This window comes from Ipomoea triloba, chromosome 11 (genome assembly GCF_003576645.1).
Source record: "Ipomoea triloba cultivar NCNSP0323 chromosome 11, ASM357664v1".
Lineage (NCBI taxonomy): Eukaryota > Viridiplantae > Streptophyta > Magnoliopsida > Solanales > Convolvulaceae > Ipomoea > Ipomoea triloba.
Genome location: NC_044926.1, coordinates 8,335,570 through 8,361,055, shown reverse-complemented (window position 1 = coordinate 8,361,055; position 25,486 = coordinate 8,335,570). Strand labels below are relative to the sequence as shown.

At 34.6% G+C, this 25,486-nt stretch overlaps 5 protein-coding genes across 6 annotated transcripts; 4 read left to right on the top strand and 1 right to left on the bottom strand.

The window, feature by feature from the left end:
• Nucleotides 1–900: 900 nt before the first annotated feature.
• Nucleotides 901–5,712, top strand: LOC115997122 (protein LOW PSII ACCUMULATION 3, chloroplastic). Its single transcript, XM_031236624.1, has 12 exons — nt 901–1,309; nt 1,562–1,592; nt 2,059–2,151; nt 2,229–2,291; nt 3,389–3,500; nt 3,580–3,665; nt 3,855–3,913; nt 4,008–4,110; nt 4,192–4,252; nt 4,842–4,924; nt 5,021–5,101; nt 5,227–5,712. Exons 1-12 carry the CDS (start codon nt 981–983, stop codon nt 5,284–5,286), a joined length of 1,161 nt encoding a protein of 386 aa, XP_031092484.1. The 5' UTR covers nt 901–980; the 3' UTR covers nt 5,287–5,712.
• A 1,735-nt stretch (nt 5,713–7,447) lies between these two features.
• On the top strand, nt 7,448–10,039 carry LOC115996406. Its single transcript, XM_031235611.1, has 2 exons — nt 7,448–7,699; nt 9,749–10,039. The coding sequence occupies exons 1-2, from the start codon at nt 7,552–7,554 to the stop codon at nt 9,838–9,840; spliced, it is 240 nt and encodes a 79-aa protein (XP_031091471.1). The 5' UTR covers nt 7,448–7,551; the 3' UTR covers nt 9,841–10,039.
• A 2,126-nt stretch (nt 10,040–12,165) lies between these two features.
• Nucleotides 12,166–15,861, top strand: LOC115996187 (serine/threonine-protein phosphatase 7 long form homolog). 2 transcript variants are annotated; one of them, XM_031235332.1, is made up of 8 exons: nt 12,166–12,365; nt 12,559–12,648; nt 13,003–13,099; nt 13,591–14,123; nt 14,255–14,437; nt 14,520–14,607; nt 14,712–15,119; nt 15,227–15,861. In XM_031235332.1, exons 5-8 carry the CDS (start codon nt 14,337–14,339, stop codon nt 15,476–15,478), a joined length of 849 nt encoding a protein of 282 aa, XP_031091192.1. In that variant the 5' UTR covers nt 12,166–12,365; nt 12,559–12,648; nt 13,003–13,099; nt 13,591–14,123; nt 14,255–14,336; the 3' UTR covers nt 15,479–15,861. The 2 variants fall into 2 exon arrangements, with proteins under 2 accessions (XP_031091192.1, XP_031091193.1); XM_031235333.1 differs by having other exon boundaries at nt 12,559–12,643; nt 13,591–14,437.
• Nucleotides 15,862–16,597: 736 nt separating this feature from the next.
• On the top strand, nt 16,598–18,323 carry LOC115997191. The gene is made up of 2 exons (XM_031236700.1): nt 16,598–17,044; nt 17,943–18,323. The coding sequence occupies exons 1-2, from the start codon at nt 16,713–16,715 to the stop codon at nt 17,989–17,991; spliced, it is 381 nt and encodes a 126-aa protein (XP_031092560.1). The 5' UTR covers nt 16,598–16,712; the 3' UTR covers nt 17,992–18,323.
• A 1,834-nt stretch (nt 18,324–20,157) lies between these two features.
• On the bottom strand, nt 20,158–24,437 carry LOC115997532 (magnesium transporter MRS2-1). The gene is made up of 6 exons (XM_031237105.1): nt 24,233–24,437; nt 22,900–23,506; nt 21,352–21,480; nt 20,904–21,251; nt 20,770–20,817; nt 20,158–20,567 (listed from the first exon to the last, which is right to left on the bottom strand). The coding sequence occupies exons 2-6, from the start codon at nt 23,485–23,487 to the stop codon at nt 20,337–20,339; spliced, it is 1,344 nt and encodes a 447-aa protein (XP_031092965.1). The 5' UTR covers nt 23,488–23,506; nt 24,233–24,437; the 3' UTR covers nt 20,158–20,336.
• Between the last annotated feature and the right edge of the window lie 1,049 nt (nt 24,438–25,486).

The following is a 25,486-nucleotide window of genomic DNA, read 5'->3' as shown; positions in this document are numbered from 1 at the left end:
TATATTATAACAAATCAATTCCGTGCATCGCACGGGTGATAATACTAGTAGTATATAAAAGGATATGTTTGACCCAGCAATAAGATTGATAATATTCAAAGAAAAACAATTATTTGAAGGGAAAACACCACTTTTGACCCTTGAATTGTTTTATTTTAGAGATTTAATCTATGTTAGTTGATTTAATCTATTTGTTCCACACCACACCATCGCCTGAGCCCTGAGGCAGTTGATTTAATCTATTTTTGCAACTAGGCTGGAGATCATGATTTTGAAGATCATCGAGTACGACAGCAGTCACATCTTCTTCTGCCCCTACGAGGCTACGACAACCTGTGGTGGCAACTTCGAAAGATCTGCGTGCTGGAGCTCCTAAGAAGAGAAGACCGATCAAGACCCAATGTAGAAGAAAGAGAAGAGAAGGAGCAAAAGATTAAATTGTCATCATCATTTTACCTATTAAAATTTTTTAGTTACTTTTCGCTTGTAATTTAATTGGAGGAACTGAAATTGAATAGTTGTGGAGTTAAATTGACAAATTTTAAACAATACATCAATTGTCATAGAACTAAAAGTGAAATTTTCTCTTTAAATAAATGTAGTATCTTAATTGAAATGTGGAAATGGTCAAATACTCATGGGATCAAAAGTGGAAATTACTCTATCTTAATTGCTCATTATGTTGCGTTCTCAAGCTGTAGTATTATATAATTACCAAATTGTTATGAAGTTATTCTTATCATTTTAAATCAATGTCTATGGTTAAAGTTTTATTCTTTTGTAAATGCCATTTTTAACAATGAATAATTTTTTTTCTTGTAAAAATATAAAATAATTTTTTTTTTTTTTTATTTTGGTTGGGGTGGGTTAGTGGATATGCAAACAGGATCTCTTATCATCTCTGTGAATTGTGATCTCCAGTTGTCCAAGACAGTTGGGATTTCCCTCCACTCTTTTCAACCAACCAAAGCAAAGCATCCATGGCTATGGCGGTTCACACAGCCGCCGCCTTTTCTCCTTCTCCGTCTGTCTCTCAGCTTAAGCTTCCCCGTTCCTCTTTCTCTCTCATCCCGTTTCTTCACACTCGTCCCCAAACTTATCGAAAGTCACTACTACCTTTAAAGCTAAGACCGACGCAGTGCTCCAAGAAGGAAGTGGGAGCCACCGCCGCCGCCGCGGCCTCCGGCGACCCCAAGCTCGGCGTTGCAGTATACAAGCCGAGGTCTTACGATGTCCTCGCATCTGACGCCGCGAATGCCCTCTTTTACGCTCTCAACGAAGGGAAGACTCGCGTCGAAATCGAATTTCCGTAATTTCTTATGCTCCTCCGATCCTTCTTCATCACTCCATTATTATTGTTATAACGCATTTTATTATACTCGATAGAAATGAACACACTATTTAAATTCTGGAAACCTAGGAACTAAATGTAGCCTTAAATCCTAATTAAGCAGCTTTTTCTATCACATAATATTTATCGTTATCTCAATTAAGAAGATTTCATTCTTCTGACTTTACTTCTTTTTTCATGTTTTTGAATCATCAATGGTTGCATCCCCAGTCCCTTGCCTAGCAACATTTCTTCCTATAAGGTATTATCTTAGTTTTACAATATATATTATTTGCCTAGCCTAGAAGCGTTATTGCATTTTTTTTTGTCACGAGGGAAACTTGCAATCATTAATAGAGTGCACCGGGTAAATTCCACCTTGTTACCTTATCCTATAAAGAACCACAAGAAGGTAAATCAGTCTAGGTTGCACATAGTTGATCAGCTCAAACCAAGAAGGCCAATAGGCCGCTCCTCTCAAAATTGAACTTGTATCCTTGTGGTTATCAAGTGGGAACGACCTAACCAACTTGGCTAGGATACCCGCACTTTTGCATTTTGGTTCTATAATACGCCTGCCTGCCATTTTGGCTTCATGCAATGCCCATGGCCAATTGGCTGTAGCTTATGCAATTCTCACTTAGGGTCAAGAAGACTTGTGATTGACTTTCTTGTTGACAAAAGATTGGCTTGTGCATGATATTTTTTGAGTTCATGAATATGTGAAGGGATCATCAGATGAGTTTAGTGATGCCAACATTCAACTTGCCTTGGCTGTTGTCAAGAAGCTTCAAGAGAAGAAGGAAACTAGGGCTTGCATTGTAAGAGAAACCTCTTTAATTTTTCTACTTCACTTGATGAGATGATAGAAGATCTAACAGACTTGATTGTTTGTAAGGTATTTGCTGATAAGCCAGAAAAGCGCAGAGCCTCGGAACTTTTCAAAACAGCTTTTGACTCGGTAAAACTGGTTATTATATTATTTTTCATACCTCACTTTCTTTGTGACCTTATGTTGTGTAATAGCTAAGCAATCAGCTCTCATAATGAAACTATTTTAGATGTATATAGTATGTGATGTTGCTTACGAAGCAGATGCTTAAGGTCAGAGATGGATGATTAAACAAGTGAAATCTCAATAATTGCCTTTTTCTTTTCTAAGGATGGAGTAAATACCGTAGAAACATTTTTTGAAGGGAAAAAATAAAAATCAGTGACACAACTATTAGTATGTTTGATCAAATGGAAGTCCTTCCTTCTTTAGATAGCTAAAGAAACTTGATTAAAATGAAGTATTATGCAAGAAATACAATACAGAAAATGTTTTATACCACACATCAAATCAAAACAAGTACTTTAAAGTTAGTTTGAGAATGATATGAAAGGAAAAAAAAAAAAAAAGGTTCTAAATACCCGAGGCATTCTATGGAGTCTTTTGCCTCTGAAGAAAAGTTCAGTAACTAAGAATTTATAGTGCATTACTGCATTAGCACCCCATTTAACAACATCATGTATGCTGAAGTGCTTAGAAGACCATGGAGCTTCTACTTCCCAAATGTGATCTTCAGGTTTCAAAATATTACAGGCTTGAATTTACAAGTATATGTTGTATTTAGTCTTTTACATGCTATAGTTCCTTTTTTAAAATCAGACTTTAAGCCTGAGGCGTGTAGTCTCTGTAGTAAAATTTGTATCTCAGAATTCATGGTCTTTCCTTAATTGCATGTTTATATCTTTTCCTATTTAATTACCTTTCCTAGGTGAATAGCCGGAGACCTGTTTGCCTATAACTTATAAGGGCAATTCTAGGTTCACACAAATTTTTGGGCACAATTTTTCATATGGCCTCAATTGATTGACATTTGGTGGAGTCCACTAGTAGTCAATGAATATTAAAAGTTGTGAAACCACATACATCAACATGTTTTAAAATGTGTATAAATTTGTGTGCAAATAGCATTTTGCAATCTATTAGTATAGGATTGAATACATTTTTGATCAAGTGGTAGGATTTTGCAACTTAACTTTCATAGTATCTATTTATTCACACGGTTTCAGATTGATGATTTAACCATTGGGACGTTGGATGATATTCCTAGTGGTCCTGTGACTACATTTTTCAGATCTGTAAGTCGCACATTGGATTTCGATTTTGAGGATGAAAATGAAGGTTTGCTCCCATTATTCCGGATGCATTCTGATAATTGCAATGAGCTTAACTTCTGATCAGCCATTTATCAATGATGCAGATCGTTGGCAGTCTGACAAGCCACCATCACTGTACATATTTATCAACTGCAGCACTCGTGATCTCTCTTCCATAGAGAAGTATGTGGTATGATGTGTTGCTTTAAGGTCCAGGCATGTTATATTTGTGCTTTAGCTGATGGTTTGAAAATTGTATATGAAACAGAACTTAAGAAATATACCAGAACACTATAATCATGACTTTTCAACACCTTTCATGTAGTACAGTGATAATCCTATTTTTCATCTATAAGTATGCTTCTATGCTGTTTTTCAGGAGAAATTTGCCCCGTCCACCCCTAGTCTGCTGTTTAATCTAGAACTGGACACATTGCGGTATATTTTTCAGTTCCTTTCTTGTAATCAATTGTTTATTGTTGTCTGTTTGAATCCATTCTTTATGATGGCTTAAATGTGTTGGAAATTACAGTGCTGACCTGGGTCTTTTGGGATTTCCACCCAAAGAGTTGCATTATCGATTTCTTTCACAATTCACCCCCGTATTTTACATTCGAACTCGAGAGTATTCAAAGGTGCAAAGTCTGTAATCTGGATTTTCTTTTCTTGTCTTTTCTATTCTGTTAAAAATAATGGTTGCTTTTTCATGTTGGAAGACAGTTGCAGTGGCACCCTACATAGTAAACTACAATGGAGCTTTGTTTCGTCAATACCCTGGTGAGATCTAATTCTTTTCGATCAAAATTTAAGGTTCATGCATGTACATTTGGCTGCCTTTCTAGAAATTTAAAGGAAGAACTAAGAGTGCGTTTGGTTCGTGGGGTTAGACATAAGAAATGGGAATGAAAGTCATACACATTGTTTGGTTCACAACTTTTTAAAACACAGGTATAGGATACAAAACTCATTACCTAGTTTAAATCAGGTATCATTCCATTAATTCAGCCGTATCCCTCCTCATTTCATCGTTGCCTCACTCATCTTTCCTCATTTCATCGACTTCCTCACTGCATTGCCTACTCATTTCATCCTCACTAAGATCAATTGCCTTGGTTTTTTATTTTTGTATTTTTAAAATCTTTAATCCAATTATAGGGTCATACGTGACCAAACATCAATATTGGTAATTATTCCTATTCTACCCTACTACCAAATATGCAAAATACTTTCACCAAAACAACTCATTCCAATTACCAAGTATTTGATTCTCATTCTGATTCTGATTCCCATGTTCCAACCAAACACACCCCCTAAGAAGAGGAACAAAGAAACTTCTACTTTGCCAAAACTCATATTTTTATTTCAGGGCCTTGGCAGGTGATGCTGAAACAATCAGATGGTTCTTATGCATGCGTTGCAGAGAGTGATTCTCGGTTTACACTTGGAGAAGTAAATATACATCTGATACATCAATCTAATACTCAAAACTCCTTGCCTATCTTGGTAATGCACAGTTAAGTAACCCCACCCGGCTTCTTATGGCAGACCAAGGAAGAGCTGTTGCGTGTCCTAGGTCTTCAGGAGGAGAAAGGAAGCTCGCTTGAATTTCTTCGAAGAGGGTATAAGGTGTGTTATAGGTTCCTTCATGACTCTCATTGTGCGTGCATGATAAGTGATAACAACACTAACCATAGGAAACCAACTAAAAAAAAATTATGCTATTGATGATTGGTTGAATCCTTTGCCCACAGTCTGCAACATGGTGGGAAGAAGATGTTGATTTGGAAAAATCTTCAGCTTGGCGTACTTGAACAGATAAAATCATAACAACATGATTGAAGCTGCCTAAAGGAGAAGAAAAGCCCACTGTGCATCACTTAGCCTTGGATGCAAATGTTTGTGTAATCTTGGATGAGCTTCAAGTCCTCCACTACAAAAGCTGCATAAAATTAGCAAACATTTCCATTTTTACTTCTCTCCTCTACCATGTTAGTATCAGTTTTGTTTCTTTTTGTTTTTTTTTTGGCTGTCAAATTGGGTTTTGTTGTTTGATTGGAGTGAAGTCTTGGCCTCTAGGGACTACCAATCTTTTCCTGTTAACGTATCCCTACATGCAATTCTCTCTATTGGGAGTTCGACTTGTGTAGAAATTGTGGAAATGTGTTTCATCTTCTTGACAACGTTTGTATTGTTAATTTGTTATTAATAATTATTTTAGTCCGTTTAATTGGAGGGAATTAGAATCAAGCAAATTCATTGGTTTTGTTGGAAGACATTGCATTTCCACAAAATTAGAATCACATGTTTTTCATGGTATTTTCAATTCTGTAATTTTTGAGAAGAAATAAAGCATCTTGAAGCAAAATTATTATTCTCTTTTTTAACATAAAATTGATATTTCATTTGCTTGTTATAATAAGTATAATATTTTGGTTTTTATACTATTTATTCTTTTCAATTTAATTGACAAATGGCTCAAGTGTGAATATCTATCTATTGCCTCAATTAAGTTCTCCTCCTTCTCGATAAAAATAAATGAATACATATATTTTGCTCATGTAGCAACAGGCAAGGTGGCTGTCATTAAGAGATCTTGACCAGTTAGAGAATATGATTCGCAGAGTATAAACTTTTGAAAGTTACTCACAATTTACCTTTTCAACAACTCCTGGGCAGGAACTTTGCAAAGTTAAGATAAAAAAATATACAGTCCTTCAAGTTATAATGCCCGAATTCTAATTAGATGTACCAAAAACAAGAACCAATCCTTATACCCACATTGCATTGCATTGTGGAACCTGGTGCATGTGTATATGTCTTATGTTGTGAGTTTTTGTGTCTCGTGCTATGAAATTCTCTATCTTATGAATATAAATTATGTACTTAAAATAAATTAGTAATTGTATTTTATATTATGAATTTTTTTGCCTTGTGTTGTGAAATTCTGTGTCTATAAACACAAATTATGTATTTAAATCATATTTAAAAATTAATTAAATATATAACATGTGTATGCATCTTGTGTTGTGTTTTTTTTTATCTTGTGTTATGATTCTATACTTTATAGATTAAATTATGTACTTTATCGTTTCGAATTTTCGATTCAAGGTCTGTAATGCTAACATGCTATGGCTATGTTTGGCAAACCTAGCTGAAAAGTAGCTGAAAGCTAAAAAGTAGCTGAAAACTGAAAAGCTATAAGCTCGAAGCTGAAATCTGAAGAGCTGTTAAGCTAGCTGTTATGATTAAAAGTGTTTGGTAAAATTAGTTTTTAGATAAGCTGATAAATGAAAAAAGACTAAAAAGGACATCTTCATACAATTTAGATAATTTTAAATTTAAATAGGTTTGTTTATATATTAAAATATAAAATAATGAAATCAATATATTTAAATAAAATATAAAGTAAGAACATATATTTGAAAATATATAAAGTAAAAAAATGTTTATAATTCATAAGATTAGTTCATACAAAAATTAATGTTCAAACACAAATGTCAAACTGAAATTACTACCAAACATAATGAAAAGAAAATGTCAAAAGGGTTTTAATTGCGAGGGGTAAAGGATGTCATTTATTTAAAATAATAAGGATAATGATGGAAAAAAGTTAAAAAGCTATTAGCTTATTTTTGAAAAGCTACCCCAAGTAGCGTTTCAAAATAAGCTCTTATTTTAAGCTACTAACTTACTTTGAGAACATTATCAAACAGAGCTTATAGCTTATTAGTAGCTTAAAATAAGCTATAAGCTCCTAAATAAGCTCTGCCAAACAGAGCCTATGTGCACCTTGCCACCTTGGTCTATGATATAAATTCTCAATTCTATAAAACCAAGAGCTTAGTTAAGGATTAAGGCCCAAATAAAAGCCCAGTGGGCTTTAAGAAATTGACTAATTCGGCAGCCAACAGGCCCAACACACGTGCAAAAGCGCCACCGTCAACAAGCCTGCCGAACAACTCGACTCGACAGACGAATACTGCAAGAAATCAATAGGGTTTAAGGCTTTTGAGCAAAGAGCAGAGGAAGAAAGACAAAAGGTTCAAGCGTAAACGAAGTGGGAAACGAATTAGAAGATGAGCGGAAGCAGCAGCAGCAATGGAGGAGGAGGTTTTGGGGCGAAGTTGGAACACTTCCTGTACAGTGGGGACAAGAAGCACGTAGTCGCCGGAATGGCCATCATCGGCGCCCTCTTTGGCGTTCCCTGGTACTTCATGAATCGAGGTATTTCTCAGTTTTGCTAATTTCTCGATTTTTTTTCCGGAGATTAATTTGAGATTCTGAGATAATTGCTATGCACTGGGTGTTTCTTAATTTATATGTTTTACCATTGAAGCTTCATTAGTATTTGAAGAATTAATAATAGTTCTAAGATTAGTTTTATCCAAGGAAATGGGGATTTGGAACTGGAAGGTAATGCAGAGTTAAGGTGATTCTTGAATAAAGAGGAATCGAATTCAATATTGTATATTCACTAACTCCATTCACTAAGAAAATGGCTCAATGCAAACAAGAAATGGTGATTGAATGAAATGAATCTAAGTGGAAGAAGCTTTTGAGAATTGTTCAACAGCCGGGCTTGTTTTGATTAATGTACCTTGTGCTTGATCAGTTGATCCCATTGGGTTTTATTTCTTTGCGAGTAGTGAAAGGCTGTGCTTCCCTCTCAACCAAAATTGTGGCTCTTGATCAGAGTCATTATAGCCAAGATGTCTAGGGATATATAATTTGAATTGGTTCCACCCGAAATGTGTTAAAAATATTTAGGACTTAGGAGTAAGGTCTCAGGTATCATATTCCATTACTTCAAGCCATATTACGTACTAGAGATAAAAGAAAATAATTGTTTTAAGTCCACTATCATCAAATCCACAGTTCAAAATTCAGGATTTCTCTAATTCCTTTGATCAGAGGTCTGCAATGTACGGTACGGATCAGCTCCTCATAGTAATTTCTATGAAATGCCCATTTTCCATTCCAGCATAAAGTGCACACTGCTATTTGGAACCAAAGCTTGGTCATGACTTCTATTGTTTACAGAATACAACATAGACTATACCGAGTTAGGCATTGATTGGATTTGGGAATTGGGATATAATCATTCTTTATCTTAGTTGACAAATTGCAAATTTGAAATTCAAAAGTAAACTAAAGAAAGTCACAAAGATTTGGAGTTTGGGTTGATAAACAAATTTCAAGATGAAGTGCTTACAATGAAGGTTCTTAGACATTATGCATGCATGTGTGGATGTCTGTATCTGACTGCATGCTTATCTCAAATATAGTATAGTTCTACTAGTGCCAGGGATAAGAAGGTAAAATATATGGAATAATCCACATGCCTTGATGGGTTCTTGCTGCACCACAAGCATGTTCAGTTATGCATGATGTGCACACCTCATGCATTAAGTTGATTTGTGTACTGTGACAATTCTTAAAGCATATCATATTTGTTCTAGAGGGTCAATATGTATATGCTTATGAGCTACAATTACCAAAAAACTCTGAAAATGTGTGAACCATCTAATGAGGCCAAGCTTTGCATGTATCTTTCATATACTGCACTAATATCCTTGAACAAGATAAGTGTTTGGCAAATAGCTGTTAGCGGATTGGATTAGCGGGTTTGACTAGTTGATAATATTAGCTGGTCGTAGAAAGATGTTTGGTAAATTAGTTGTTAGTTGATAGATGATTACATGCAAAATGACTTTTAAGGGTATATAATTTATTTTCTTAAAAAGCTTATCGAAAAAGTTGCTTTGAGCAACTTTTTGAATTTTAGCATTTTGGAGCAATAAGCTGTTACAAAATGCTGATTAACCAAACACTTATATTGGTTGTTTAACCAAGTCAAACAGTTAATAGTGGTCAAACAAGCCAAAATTGGCTGATAAGATAACTATGTTACCAAACATGACCAATTAGGCAAATGTGCAGTTTTCCATGTATATTTACACATGTTACACCAAAAAAGAATTTATACCTATTAAAAAAAAGACGAGAGTTTACTCTTCATCATTCTCTTTCCACTGTGGTAAAATGTGTTGTCCTGCTATGCTATTGTCTTTCATTTTTGCTTTTTACGTAAAGGTGGAAGTATACTCAGTACTAGTCAGTAGCAGTTTCTTCATGTCCTTGCTCAGTTGCTCCCTTATTAAAGCATTGATATGCAGAATTCTATTTCTGCTTGCTTCCTTCTTAAAATATTGATTAAATGATCTTGCTGCATTTCTGCCAATTCTGACAAAAATGTGTCGCTCTGAATTGAAGGCTCCAAACATCAATCTCACCAAGACTACATGGACAAAGCTGATAAGGCAAGAAGTCAAAGACTTTCAGCTGGTTCATCTGTGACTAAATGATGGATTTTTTTTTTATGATTAGAAGGTTCTACAGTGGGCTGTGTTTTTTCCACAGGTAGGAGTTTTGTTGACTTTGAAAGATATTCAAAACACTGGAAAGGAAAAATGTCCGGTTTGCTTGTATTAAAATATTTTCCCAATAACTTCTATATGTCATTTGTACTATAATAAATGAATGCAGTAATATCTCATTTGGAAAGGTTTTGAAATGTACTTATCCAAGTTTCATGAGCTGCAAATAGTGTTTTCATGCCATGGATCTACAATAGGGTTCTTGAACTAGATGGAGTTCAATTATCAAATTCTCTTCCTCCTGTGAAAATGTTGTTAGTAACACTGAAGCCAATCTAACCCATAATCTTAGTAACAATCTTACTACTAAAATTGCACAAACTTATAGGCTTATAATCAACAAAAGTCTTAGGATTGGGCATTTTAGGCAACAAGACAATAGAAGTATGAGTAACGACCATAATAAACTCCCTACCCAGAATATAACTCATAACTATGCTAATCACATCATCCCGAATAATCTCCCAACAAGACTTCATAAAATTTTCTATTTAAATTCTTGAAGTAGAGATACATTTTGTGTAATACATAGTAGATCAACTTGTAATAAAATGTACATTTTAATTAAAGTAATATAGATTAGGAATAAAATATTAAAATTTGTGCTACAACAAATAAGTGTGATTTAAGGAAAGAGAAGACAATGTATTCTTAGAATAATTATAATTTGGCGTTCACATTCTTTTAGGGTGTGTTTGGAAACCAGGAATGACTTTTGAAAAATGTTTTTTAGAAAATAAATCATTATCCAGAAAACATTTTCATTTCTCGTGTTTGATTGCATTCCAAAAAACTGTCTTTGTGATCGTTTTTTGGAAAGTAAGCAGAATTATATAATTAAAATTTTAATTGTTGCTAACTAAAAAAGATTTAACAACATATATGGTTTGACCAACTATTTTTTTTTTTCAAATTACAAACAAAATATTAAAAATAAATAAGAGTACTGGTTTCGTCGGAAACCAATAGGAACTAGATTGGTTTCTGACAAAATCAGTCTAGTTTCTACTGATTTCCAACAAAAATCAGTGTGGTTTGTATTGGTTTTCAGCGGAAACCAATATGGTTTAGTCGAAAACCAGTCAAGGTAGAAAACGGAGGATGACGGAAGAAAGTCGAGGAAACATTATCGAAAAAAAGCCAAGAAAAAGAAACAGTTGGATCCAAAAAATGAATTCTCCAAAAAAATGAGAAATTATTTTCCAGAAAAAACCAAACTATTTTCCCTTTGATTGAAAATCATTTTTCATTGACTTCAATTTTCCACTCTCTCCCAAACACTAGAAACCAGGAAAATGATTTTCATAAATTTTTTTCGGGTTTCCAAACACACCCTTAGGATGAAGAGTTTAAAAAAATAATAGGTTTGATTTTTTAGAAATAGTTGAAAGAAACAAATCAAATTAAGTAAATATTATTACTCTGTTTATTTTAATTCTAATTACCACAAAACAAAAGTTGAAAAAAAAAAGAATAGAAAAAATTAAAATAAAATGACATGAATTCCATTTTTTATACCCTAATTTTAATATTATCTTTTGTGAGCACTAATGACTCTTCCATGTGGGAGTGTAAACCGGGTGGTCCGGGTGCCACCAGACCACAAGATCTTTAATCTAAAATCTAATCTATAAAATCAATAAGAGCTAATAATGTTAGTCTTTAATTGAATTTGAAAATTGTGTTGGTAGTATACGCTGTATCAAGTGTTTATTCTTCGTGTTATTTGTATTGTTCTTTTATAATTTCTTTTTCTAATATTAACCTTCATATTTTTTTTAACCTTTATTTTAACGCTAGTCTTTAATTATAAATAAAAATTTGTTAGTGAAATAAGTGACATTAAATATTTTTTGTGCTCTTTGTGTTGTACATTTATACTTTTTTACCAAATTCTTCCTTAATGTTATTTCTTTTGTCGGTTATACTCGTAGTATGTTAAATACAACTACACGAATACATATGTTATATATAGTTTACGGAGTAATAGCAGAAGAACAGGCGCAGTGGTCAAGCGGCACCCAGTGTACACTCTTATGTGGAAGGGATTGGGTTTGAGGTTTAGTAGGTTGACAAAGTAGCTAGAACTCAAAAAAAAAAATGTTATATATAGTTTCAATAAATATATTTTAATTTAATTTTTTTTTAAATTAAGGAGTAATTAATAATGTGTATCTATTTTAATATAATTTTCTTATTTGAAATTTTAACTTCTTTTTAATAAAAACTTATTATTTTTTGTTGGTGTTGTTTTTGTTATCATTCCTCACTTTCCACTTTTCCAGTCTCCGCCTCTCGCCGGCTTTCACTCTCTATCTTCTGCCCAGACTGCCCTCCCATTCTCACTCCCTCACTCTCACTCTCACTCTCACTCTCACTCTCAAACAATGAAAGTCTAAAAGATCTAACATCTCCTTCGCTGTTCAAGCCTCCAGTCTCCGCTCTCATTTTCGGTAAGCTTCGCATTATCTTTACTCTTTTTTTTTTCTTTTTTCTTTTTTTTTTTTGAAAACTCATTATCTTTACTCTTTAGTCCCAAAAAAAAAAAAAAAAAAAAATCTCTCATATTTGTCTAGATCCAAGATCTCTTTCAGTATTCATAAACGATTTCACTAATTTTATGATTTTTGTTCTTTGTGTATTTAGGAGTTTTTTTTCCAGTGACCGGCCGAAAGGGGTACTGAGCTCGGTAAGCTCCCTGAAGGACTAAAGGGAGGCCGAAGCCCGAAAAGTAAGGTAACTTCCAGAACTGGAGAAGAGGAATTTTGTTTTGTTTTTTTTTTTTGGTTATTTTTAATTTGATAGCTCACAAAAATTAAAAAAATAAAATGAACTTAGGTATATGGAGAACTGAGAAGAGCCTTTTTTTTTTTGAGGCTTTGTTCTTTTTTTTTGTTTCTTGAGGGATTAAGTAACTATAATTGACACTTCTGTTAGTTACTACAAACAAATTTTAAATGTTTTCTGCAGTTACTGATATTTTATTTTATGTGTATTTTAATATGTATTTCATTGCAGTTACTATATATTTTAACTACTGGAGTTTGTTAGTATTAAGTGTTAACAATATATTTTATTTTGTGTGTACAGTTAGGCATTTTATACAGCTACCCAGTTATAACCAGCAGGCTTAGCTCAGGCTCCTCAGCTTTAGAGGAGGCTTTGCAGTTGTTTTGCAACGAACAAGGTTAGTAAACTTTCACTATTTTGATAAATTTCAAAATGAAGTTTGTTTTGTGATTCTGAATATGTGACTATTTGATTATGAGATATGATTATATGAATCTCATGAAGTATAAACTATAAACTATATGTCTGTATTTGTTAATAAATATGTGATTTTGAAAATATGTTAGAATAAAGTCGAAGTGTATAAGTCATATTGAAACTATATTAGCATAAAGTCATAAATTGTATCTATGATAGTGTGATACTGCAAATATGTTAGCATAAAGGCATAAATTGTATATTTCATTATGATAATATGTTAGCATAAAGTTTATACTATAGAGTATTGAGGGCCTTTCTAGAAGAACAATAACCAGAGATTGCCTAAACATTTTTGCTGAAACAAAAGAAAACATGAAGGGCATAATTAAACAAAGTAAACGAACAGTCTTTCTTACAACTGATACATGAACATCTAATCAAAGAATGTCATATATCTATATATTACAGATATGGCAAGACAAGCACGCGCATTTCATCCTGGACCAATAGACCCAACGTTGCTACTGTGTCAGGAGACTCACAGATCTAGGGCAGTGTGGAGCGATCCAGACTATGATACTGTGGTCAGAGTTGCTCAGTATGATGTGCTTACAAGGGAAAATCAACAGGCCTGTGATCCTAGGATGGTGGAGTACTTGCGGCAGGCGGGCTTGTTTGGGGTTTCTCACCTGACAACAATTTTAGTGGATCATGGACTTATTTCGGCGCTTTTAGAACGGTGGCGTCCCGAGGTCCACGCATTTCATATGGCCTTCGGTGAGGTGGGTATAACACTTCAAGACGTTGAAGTGTTATTTGGTCTTAAAGTGGAGGGGTTACCTGTTACCGGGTATGACCAGGGTTCCGTAGAGGGTTGGCAGGCTCTCTGTACGGAACTGTTAGGATTCACTCCCGGTTTACAATCCATTAAAGGGAGCAAAATTATGTCAGCAGCTATACCGGAAGTTCCTCAATTAACCGTCACGAGCACAGACGAAGAGGTGCAAGTTGCTACGCGGCGTTTAATTTTTCATTTGTTAGGAGGGTTTTTTTTTACCGAAACAAGAAAAAGATATGTAAAATTATATTTATTACCTTTGCTGTGGGATTTCTAAACATTCGGTAATTACAGTTGGGGCTCGGCTGTACTAGCTTACTTGTACAGGGCGTTGTGCCGAGGTGCTGACTATCATGCTTCCACGGTTTGTGGATGCATGGTTTTACTGCAATTATGGGCATGGGAGCGATTGCCCATGGTGAGGCCACAAAGCGTTTTGCCTGTCGAGCAGTTGGGTGATTTGCCACTCGGTGCGAGGTTAGTTGTAGTAAATACGTTATCAAGTTTAGATTTGATAATGTAATTTTTTCTTAATTTCTGATTGTATTTGTAAGTGTAGGTGGGTGTGTTCTTGCGGATATCGCAATGTGACCTCGCACGTGGTCCGGACATATCGAGACCAATTGGATCGCACATACGAACGCAATGTAAGTTTTTATAACGTTATATTTATATTTTGAAATGATATTACAATTTTAGATTACATAACAAATAATATTCTAAAAGTGTGATAATGATATTTTTTTTGTAGTTTGAGTTCACTCCCTACGATCTAGTTATGCCCATTTTGCCCGATTATTGCAAAGCCGGGGCACGCATGTGGACTGCAGAAGTACCACTCATATTTTATTTTATTGTTGAGCATCATTATCCTGACCGCTTCTGTAGACAATTTAGTGGCTTTCAAGATGTGCCTCGGCCAGTGCAATATCGTAGGGACTTGCACGGTACTAATGGGCGTACTAGCAAAAAAATTGTAAATTGGGCACAAAAGCACTTTGATTATTTGGAGGCATGGTATAATTGGGAAGACCATGTCATCCAAATGCAAGAGCCAAGTGGTGAAAAAAAAGTGAGCGATGCTTACATCTCATGGTACCTCTGTTGTGGTCGTCGCCAGATTGGTAAACCTGAGATATCCTCCTCTTATACTGAATTGGTTAGTGTGTTTTTTTGGTTTTTTCTTCTTTTTTTTTTAAATAAAAATTCGTACATTTATGGTTATTATGTTAAGAATTTGATGTGTTGTATATTATTGTGTCGTAGGCATATGGGCTGCTTTGGGTGGGTCGAAGAGGGAGACGCGCCCTAGATAATCCTAATCCTGCTGAGATTGAACAAGCCCGCAGGGAGGTGACTGAAAGGATAGAACAACTCCTAGAAGGAGTAGAAGCGTCGCCGTACGCATATTTGTTGCATGTCCCTGATGAGATTCTAAACACTGCCCCAAACCCATATGAACCGATTCAGGATAATCGTAGGAATTTACAGCGTGAGAGCGAGCAGCTTGAAAGATGAAGCCGGCACTATCAAAATCTCTAGAAAAGGTGAAAATATGGAACATTTTCCCATTACGTGTATGGATATAAAATTCAACTACATTGCCAACATGTACGTTAAAATATCCATGACTGCACTTTGCAATGGAGAAAAATGTGAGAACTGAAGAAAAATGTTGCCTTGTTTGCTGGTGATTATTGGTTGTTGACACACGTAGAGATATATGTACGTATATGTTTCGTGTTTTGTATCTTTTCTACAGGCAATACTATTGCTTTAGAGGTGAGGAAAAAAAAATATCATACTAATACTAACAAAAAGTTAAATGAACAGTGGATTTATTGCATTGAAGCGGGTGAGTTGAGTTTGCAGATTTTATTACACACTCCGTGTTTTGTATACTTTGATAATACTCTACAAAAGTGAAATGACCAGTGCTCTAGTGTATTTATTGAGGTTAGGAGAAACTAACTCCATATGTTACATATCATACTGATAATTTCTCAGATAAGATAAAATTTCTTTTTGTATTAACTGATATGAATAGAAGAAATGATTATTAATATGGCCTATTAATAGAAGCTGTTGCTGCAGTTCATATAGCATGCAGATACAAAAATAATCCAAATTAAATTTCTTTTCGTATCAATTCATATTAATAGACGAAATGATTATTGTACCAGCCTAATAATAGAGAATGCATTGTGACATGACCAACTGTCCCACCGAACAGAGGTGTCTACAATCTAGTAAGGGATTACACTCAAAAAAAAATATACCACGGCTCATGATTAGATAATATACATTCAATTAGTAAATAATATTTACTTGTAACTAATGATTAAATTATATTAATATAATCATAAATCATTAATAATCATAAACATTTTAAAAATCAATAAGAATTATTAATTTAATTACATGTCATTATTATAATTACTAAAATTTCAATTTCATAATTAATCAATAATTATCTCCAATCATTTAATTTAAGTTATCAAAAATGAATAAGATAACTTTTTTTTTTTTTGAGTACTATTGACTCTGTTACAATGTAGTGTCCCGACTGAGGCTCGAACCCACCTCTCCCATGGGGAGATGCAATCGGGTGTCACCAGATTACAAGAGCAAGACTGCTTTTTGAGAGCCGCTTTTCCTTGTAATGCAATTTAAAATGTGTTCTCCAATGTGGTTATGATTCAATTTTTTTCTTAAAACCCTTACTTTCAGTGCTGCTAGGAGCTGGATCACCATGGCCTCCACTGCACCGCCGTCGCGCCCCGCCTTCCCCGGCGGCGTAGGAAACACTAAGAAGCCTCTCGGCCTTTTCGCCAACGCAATGAAGAGAAAGCACAGCTTCATTCAATTCTTCGCGATGACCGGAATTCTTCTCTTGAGCGTGCGCTCTCTGGGCCAAAAGTACAGAATCAACGATCTCCAAGAGGACATGGAGGCGCTGAAAGAAGAGCAAGAAGGACTTACTAAACGCATGAATCACATCAGGCAAAGCCTTCTAGCTGAAGCTGCCGTCGAGCCCACCGGCCGCTTCGCCTCCCGCCTCCGCCTCCTCTTCGCTGAAGAAAAGTAAGATTAGGATTAGCGATTTCCCAAATTTCTAAGTTTATGGTCTATCAACGACCGCGAATTATAAAAATTCGATTTCAATTTGGAATTTGGGATTTCTTAAAAATATAATCTCTTCCAAAAATGTTTTTGGATTATCTGTGTTATGCGGTTTTGAATATGAATGAATAGTCTGATAGTAGTTTCTTATAGCTATCTTATAAATGCACTTAAAATTTAATCCTTATGCTCCCTCAAATGGTGAAAAAAAAATGTTAATTTTAAGAGAAACTTGTTGGTTTTGCTGCAATTTGAAATTGCTCTATTTATGCTTGTTGAATGATTCTAACATAGGTGATATTCAAATGCTTTCCAGCTGTTATATAGTATAATTGGTTTTTACAGATGAAAGTTAACTCTGGGCTTTGGATTAGGGGATGATGTGCTTAAATTGTTGATATTAACTTCTTGTTTTTCACTATTATGTGAATATGTGCTATGTTCAATTCATGGCAATTGGCAAACTTCTGTTCTTTTTTGGGTTACCTCAGCCCTACCCGAGGGGTTTATTCACACCACCTTTGTGACCCTATTCTGCAAAAGATCCAATCACATGGAGGTAAATCAACTTAGTTGCTTATAGAGGCATAATTAACCGATTCAAACTAAGAAGATTAATAGATCGCTTTCATTTGGAATTAAATTTAGAATATTATCAAGTTAACAATCCTACCAATTCAGTTGGGGTTGCCCCTACAATAGAATATATTCTTCTCAGATATAAAAAGAGCTGCTTATCATTTCATTCTTCCAAAGGTTTTGGTTGGATTAATAGAGAATTATTACAGAGCAACTCTGATAGCGCTAAACAGAAAACTTGACAAATAATATCTTTGATTCAAGTTTAAATTCTCTTAAGGAAATTCGGGCAAGTATTCACTTTGATGAAAGGCATGGCGTGCTGTTGATGAGGGGAGCCTCAATACAAGAGATCGGGAGATCAAAGCTTGACAACTCTTCAAGGAAGAGCTCTATGGAATTGACTGCAAAATATTCAAGAAGCTCTCCGTTTGAATTCAATGTTATTTCGAATTGGGTTAACAAAATGCTGAGTACTTTTATTGGTTTGAAGTCTTTGCGTTTCTCAGTCGTTTGAAGTTCACAAAAAGTATTGTAGAGTTAGATTGACTAGTTGGCGTTTGTGGAACTTAGCCATTAAGTTCAATTCCACAAGAACTTGACTAGGTGTGTTAATAGGTACAATCACACGAATTTTCAATTATTGTGTTTTTTTGAGGAATTTTATAGTTTTTGTTTACATTTTTATAAGCAAATGTGAAAATGTAGGCTTGATTTCAATCAAATTAGTTGATAAATAATTTAGGATAAAAATACGTCTAAAATCGATCAAGAATTTCAAATGTGTTGTAATATATTATAATCAACTAATCATAAGTTCATAACCTTTAGCTTGTAGTCATCCCCGGAGAAACAGATTAGGTAATTGTAATGAAAATCATATAAAGTAAAGGAAGAAGAAAACAATATAGAGAGAAAGTGACAAAGTGACTTTTCATTCATCATTATTTCTAACTCTTTGTACAATAATGTCCACATAATGATATATTTATAACAAAATACTTATAGAGAAAACAAAAATCGCACTAAACCAATACAATGTTATGTTCTTTTATCATATATCTTCATTCTTTAAGAGAAGCATTTGATCTCATTTGAAAAAATTTAATATGGTCATAAGTTTTAACGCCTCTCCAACCATTAAGGCCATAAGCTTAAAAGTGTCTCAAGCTACCACCGAAGAAACCGTATCCACAATATTCCACATAAGACATTGAGGACAGAGCACCACACTAAGTTTACTCTTATCAAATGTAAATTAATATTTACTGAAAAGGATATATTATTGATGAAGACGAATAGGCGCGACAGCTCAGAGAGTAGAACTGTAAGATGACGTCAATGGAACAGCTGTTAAAATTGGAACGATGTAAGCTACTTACCAACTATCTTCAATTCTTAAGCCCTAAACACAACATCAATTATATATATAGCCGATATCTGAATGGATATCCCATGAGACTGTGAGAGCATGGCAATATATATATAATCTTTGAACATCTATCTATCTATCCATTATCATGGCTACACAATACTGCGTTTTGCAGCTTCTGCAAGATCTGCAGGCTACAAGCTTCCTCAAAATTTTCGGCTTTGCAATCACTCTTATTCTTAACTTTGTGCAACTAAAGTATGAAGCCCAAGATGAGAAGACCCCTTTTCAAACCCACCCCAAAACTATGCACGTTTCCGTAGCTTCTTTGCTCATCTACTGCTTGCTCCCACTCTACCGCTCTTCTGCTCCCATCGTTTCTCGTGCAATGCTCTTCTTTGCTCTCTTATCTTTACTATCTGCTACCTCGCTTCTGTTCTCTGAATCAGTTAGAGGGATTTTGTATGCTCTGTGCATATTGCTTTCAGTGGGAGACAGCTTGCAGGCATTCTTTCTGAGAATAAAGGACAGATTTGATCGTAGAGACGACAATAATATAATGGAGCTCATGCACTTTCCATCCCTTCAACACAGCCGCAGGCTTCCAGTTTAAGTATTATGCATGCCATGTAATGTAATACCAATAGAAAGAGTGGACGCTTATATAAATTAAATAAAAAAATAAATAAATTATGAGATGGGTCTTGGTGAGATGTGTGCAGTATGAAAAATAAGTTTGGACCACAAAAATGGGTTTAGTTTTTAAAATTGATTTGTTTCTCCTTTCTTCAAAAGTATACATTTTGTTATGATATTCACTTAGAGGCAAATTATTCTGTGGACCGGATTCACCTTGGAAGGTAAATTCTTGTCCAAAGATGACATAATAATCTGAACGCATTTTTTCTCATAATAATCCAAAAAATATATATTCAACATTTTAAAAAAATAATAATAATAAATTAAATAAGAATATAAGATGACATAATGTTTGGGATGATGTCTCATTCCATCAATATGATGATGTCTTATTCCATCAGTCACGCGAAGTTTTACTCTATTGGTCATTTGTGTTGGTATATTTCTCTCATATTTGCCCCATAACATGGCATTACCCTTTTCATTATTGGATATATATTTATTTCATCACAATGTTTGCATAATATAATAAGTCTTATAATACATGGAAATTGGAATGGTATTGTTTTCAATGACTGAAACATTTGACAATAAGGAATACTGTGAATCTTTTAAATGTTCCTGAACTCTACCTAGAATCACTATATATATATAACCATATATCTAAAGAGGCATCAGTCTTTTGTACTTGAAGAACCATAAAAATGAAAAGAAAATAACCATTCCAGTCACTCCTGTGATTATAAGCACCCACTTGAATGCATTCCGTTTTTCAAACAATGCTATTTCAAAATTCATCCCAAATATCCCCGCTACCACGCCAAAGATTGCAACTACAAACGTCGCGGTTGTGAGTATCAACTCAAACTGTATCAGCTGGTTCCGAACATTGTCCTGCATATAAGCATTCAAGGTTGAAACATGTGTTCCATTTCAATTAAAAACTTTAAACTAATAGCGAGATTACACATTTATATTATATGCTCTATCATTCGGTAACAACAATAATAATTGTGGAGTCAGCAAAAGCCACCACGAGTATATCAATTAATAGTGTTAGTTTCTACTAATTGCATAAACAGGAGATGAGACATACCAGTTGAATGTTAATGAAGTCTTCTGTGTCATCAATATATTCCTTGAGCTGTAACCACAGAAAGAAGCGAATTAGCAATGGATCCATTCAGGAAATACAAAAGGGAAGTATTAGAATATGAGTTCAGAAGATACCGAAGTCAACTTATTGAGGGTGCTATCAATGACAACAAAGTAAGCCTCCAAAAGCATCTCAAGCTCTTCTATACTTTGAGCTTCTGTGAGGCTTTCTGAACTTCTCGTGCTCTCATGTCTGCTTCTCGCAATGCTCAAACTTTTTTCAAGCTTCCTGCTTTCAGGAGGTGAAGAAACAGGAGAAACTGGAGCAGAAACAGATAGCACACCATCATTTGACCTGAACCCCATCAAAGACTGATGATCACCATAAGGTGATGATGATTCCATGCGCATTTTCTTCTCTGTAAGATACATTTCAGCCATGTCTCCATCATCGTCCATAAGTTGCTCTATCTCATCTCTAACCTAGATAAATAGGAATATAAAAACAACAGAAACCTCAGAGACAATTGAACAAAAAGATGTGTTTTTGGTGAAACGGCAAAAGAATTAATTGCTAGAATACCTTTTGAACCCGACGAGTCAGTGCAACAAGTCTGCTTTTCAATCGACGAACGCGCTCCAAGTTTAATGTACTTATCTTTGATGTAAGTTCATCCAACAAAGGATATGCCTCAATCTCTAATTCAGCTGCCTGATCAATTTGAAGAAAAAATAACTCACAACTTAATACTCCAACAGTACATGAGAAAGGAAGATACGCAGAATGCAATAGTTTCATACACTTAATATAATGATAGGAATTGGAATGAACTGATTAACAAATGCACAAGGATCCAGCATCATAGACGATTCAGGGAAGGATGATAGTTAGAATGTTGGAGGGGTAATTTCCAAGGTTTTAACGCATGACCTACAGTCAACAGCCTAGATAATTATTTGTATGGTAACAAAAATAAGTTCATCACTTTATTAACTATAAATTTATTAATTTCCATAATAGTCAAATTTATTAAAATTGTACCATAGTGGGAGAGGGGGAGAGAGAGAAATAAAATAGAAAATATAGTTGAAAAGAAAGAAAAAGGGAAAGAAGAAGAATATATTTATAAAACACGAAATTATTTGTTAATAAACTGGTTGAGAATGACATTGGGATCTAATTGAAACCAAAGCCCCACGTTCAGAATCAAATTGAAACTTAAACTTTAATTTATCCAGAAACAATCATGACACGGTCCATGATCTTAATTTTCATCCAAAGTAGGTAATTATTAAAAGATCATGCTATTATTGTGAGTTAAAGCAAACTTTGTGCCTTTTTGTAATGAACTCCGTCCAAAATGACAACAACAAATTTGTAATTTTTTTTTTGAATACTACCAACTCTATTACAATGTAGTATCTGTTCATAGCTACTTTCTCAACCTACTGAAGCACAAAGAGTCAACAGTCGCCTCCACTGAGGCTCGAACCCACTCCCTTCCATGTGGGAGTGTAAACCGGGTGCCACTAAACCACAAGGTCTTTGGCACATTACACATTTAATTTATACCAACTGCTGCTATGCAAATCCAAAATGACAACAGAAAGTATGCGTTTCATCTCAGCTAAAAAGTTAAGCTATATATTAGTGAGGAGGATACGCATTTACTATTTCATATTTATCTCAACATGCACCACGCACATGGACCAAATATATTTTGATGAGCCAAACATGTTTAAATATTTTTAACTAAGGGTAGCACATGAGATTTGAACAATTAAAGTATGTGTTTCACCTCAACTAAAAGTTTAAATAATTAAAGAGGATACACATTTACAATTTTTATTTATCCTCAATTAAATGTCATCTAAAGCAAGAACACATTGATCACAAATAGTTCTAGCCTATCATTAACTGAGCCCAGGGAAACAAAATATTTGGTCATTCACTGTTTTGTCAAACAAAATCAGTGGTTACCAATTATGCATTTCACAAAAGGTATTCAACCACTTTCTGATAATCCTAAGGAAACCATAGATCATAATCACTGCAAATATTCTTCATATATCCATGCCATACAAAAATAGAAGTGCAGCACTGCAGCATATAGTATGACTTATACTATACCTGAGAATCCAGAAAAGTACAAGCAGCCTCCAGTGCAATTTCAAGGGCACGGAATTCAAAGGGCAAATAATCAGGTGATGAGCTTCTAAACATATCATCAAGATTCCTGCTTCCTCTCCTGCTCAAGTCAGAACTTTCTGATTGCCAAACCTCACCAACCCCTGCAGATTGTAGCCGCCGCTGCAACTCCACTACATACTGCAGGACATAGCTGTCAAGAGAATTTAAAAGCAGAACATCATCTGCTGTTATAATACATCGAATCTGCTCAAGGTTTACAACAATGGCCCTCTCTCTGCCCAGTATTGTTGAGGGGTAAACAAACAACGGGTCAAGTAGACGTAGATCACGTGCTGGGAGATCACAACGCCGCATCACAGTAAACTTGTCAATTTCAATTACTTGAGAGTTCCCAGTAGCATCAACACGAATCCAGGATCTCAGTCCTTGGCCACGTTTTTTAAGGCCTAGGACATCCAGAACTTGAAATGGACTACGGCCAGAGGCAGAAGTCCTGTAAGATGCATCTCTAAGATTTGCAGCTGATGCAGGTTTTGGTGGAAGCAGACGCTCTTTGAGGTCAGGCATCACCAAGATGTGTCCAAATCTGGAAACATGAAAGTATAACTGAGCTTAAAGAAACACTGCAAAAGAAATAAAAAAGGCTAGTTCAACTATAAGGAAACATGAAAAGACCTTCAATGATCCCTGCTCCATAGACGAGGCACATTGGAAATTATATGCCCCAGGAAATTGAGTAACAGAAGATGATGCATTAAACTAATCTCTACACTTACATTATGCATTAAACTCGCACTGAATATTTTCTCTGGGGAGAGGGGTTAATGGTATTCCAACCTTGTAACATTTCATTATTGTTGAAGCATTGAAAAGGCAATCATTATAAAATTGGGAGTACAGTATCCCATTTATAACAGTTTTTAGGCGTGTGACTATATCAGTGCCAGTATCAAGACGCCGCAGAACAAATCATTAGGGGTAACAAGCACTCCAGCCATGACTCCATGAGAATCCTTTGTCTAGGCATTTGATATCAGCTGAATAGCAATATTGTGAGAAATTTGACGATCTGCATCGCCAATTTATGTATGCGTAAATCAAGAAAAAAAATTCGGATTTTCATGATCCCAATTGCTCAAGCATAAGAGTCATAATACGTCTCATGACTACCTATTTCTCACATATGCAGTACAGAAATGCACACAAAGCTAAAGTAACTGTAAAAAACATCATCCATAGAGCTCTAATTTCCTTTCAGTCAACAGTCTAGACTTATGTACACTAATCTAAAAGAAGATAGAAAACAAATTACCGGAAAACACCTTCGCCGCCGTAGAGTAAGAGCAGAATCACGCCGTAACCACCGATCACATAAACCGACTGATTAGCTACAATTCAGAATCGGAGACAGAGATTGTATCAATGACGGTGACGTCACGGGTTCAGAAATTGAAGACGGATGAAGGCCGAGCAATCATTGTTGTCTGCTTTGAACCATTAACTGAAAATGCTGGGGGTTAAAAACTGAATTTAGTCAGAATGGAGGAGCTTTCTCTAAATACGAACAAATAAAAGCTTACTAATATTTTTTTTTTGGGTTAAAAATACCTCATCCTTTCAATTTTATGTGTTTAATTCGTTTAACGACACTTGACTAAAATTATTTTTAGTTTATTTTTCAATAATGTTAAGTTTAGTATTATCATATAAAATTTATATGTTTAAAAACCACATTAAAATTACTATTAAATACAGAAAAATAAATTGAAAAATAATTTTAAAAACTACTAAAGAAATAAGCAAAAGAGAAAATATTTATTAGACCAATAAATAATATACATAACAAATAAAATAAAACAGATGAAATAGCAATTACTCTGATCTGTATATAATGTGAATGTTATTGTTATTGAAACTTAGTAACTATGTCGGTAGAAATTCTCTCTACGCAGAGGAACTGGGAAGAACATGACCTCCTTGAGCATAGCACAAAAAAGACAGACATTGATGACTCGCGATGTTTGATAATCTGATTAACAATGAGGCATCTGAGGCTGGAGGAAATTGATCTTGTATCGAATGATGAAGATGAGGAATTTGGTGGGGAAGACGACGGTGGTATGTATTAGGGGAGTTGTTTACCAAGGCTTCCACTGTGGTATGTATGACCACAATGCCAAGGTCCCCGCCCTCCCTCCAGTTTGATCCCAAAAAACAATTGAACATTTTTCATTTCACAATTTTAATCAAATCTCTAATCAAGGTAATTGGATAGTGGGGTTTTGATGTGATGTGAGAGAGTGAGAGTTGCTAATTCATTGATAACTAAATTGATTGAAAATTTTAAATTTTATTATTTTTAATTGATTATTTGCCTGTTATGACATCTTGATCATAGAAATTCAATAAGTATTTTAGCATAGTGATATGTAACAATCGATTTCCATTAATCAATTATCAATTATGAAATTTAAAAAATGTTAGTTATTTTAATTTTTTATTAGTTATGGATAGTTTTTTTTTTTTTTTGAAAATAGTTATCGCTAGTTATGTCTATTTTAAAAAT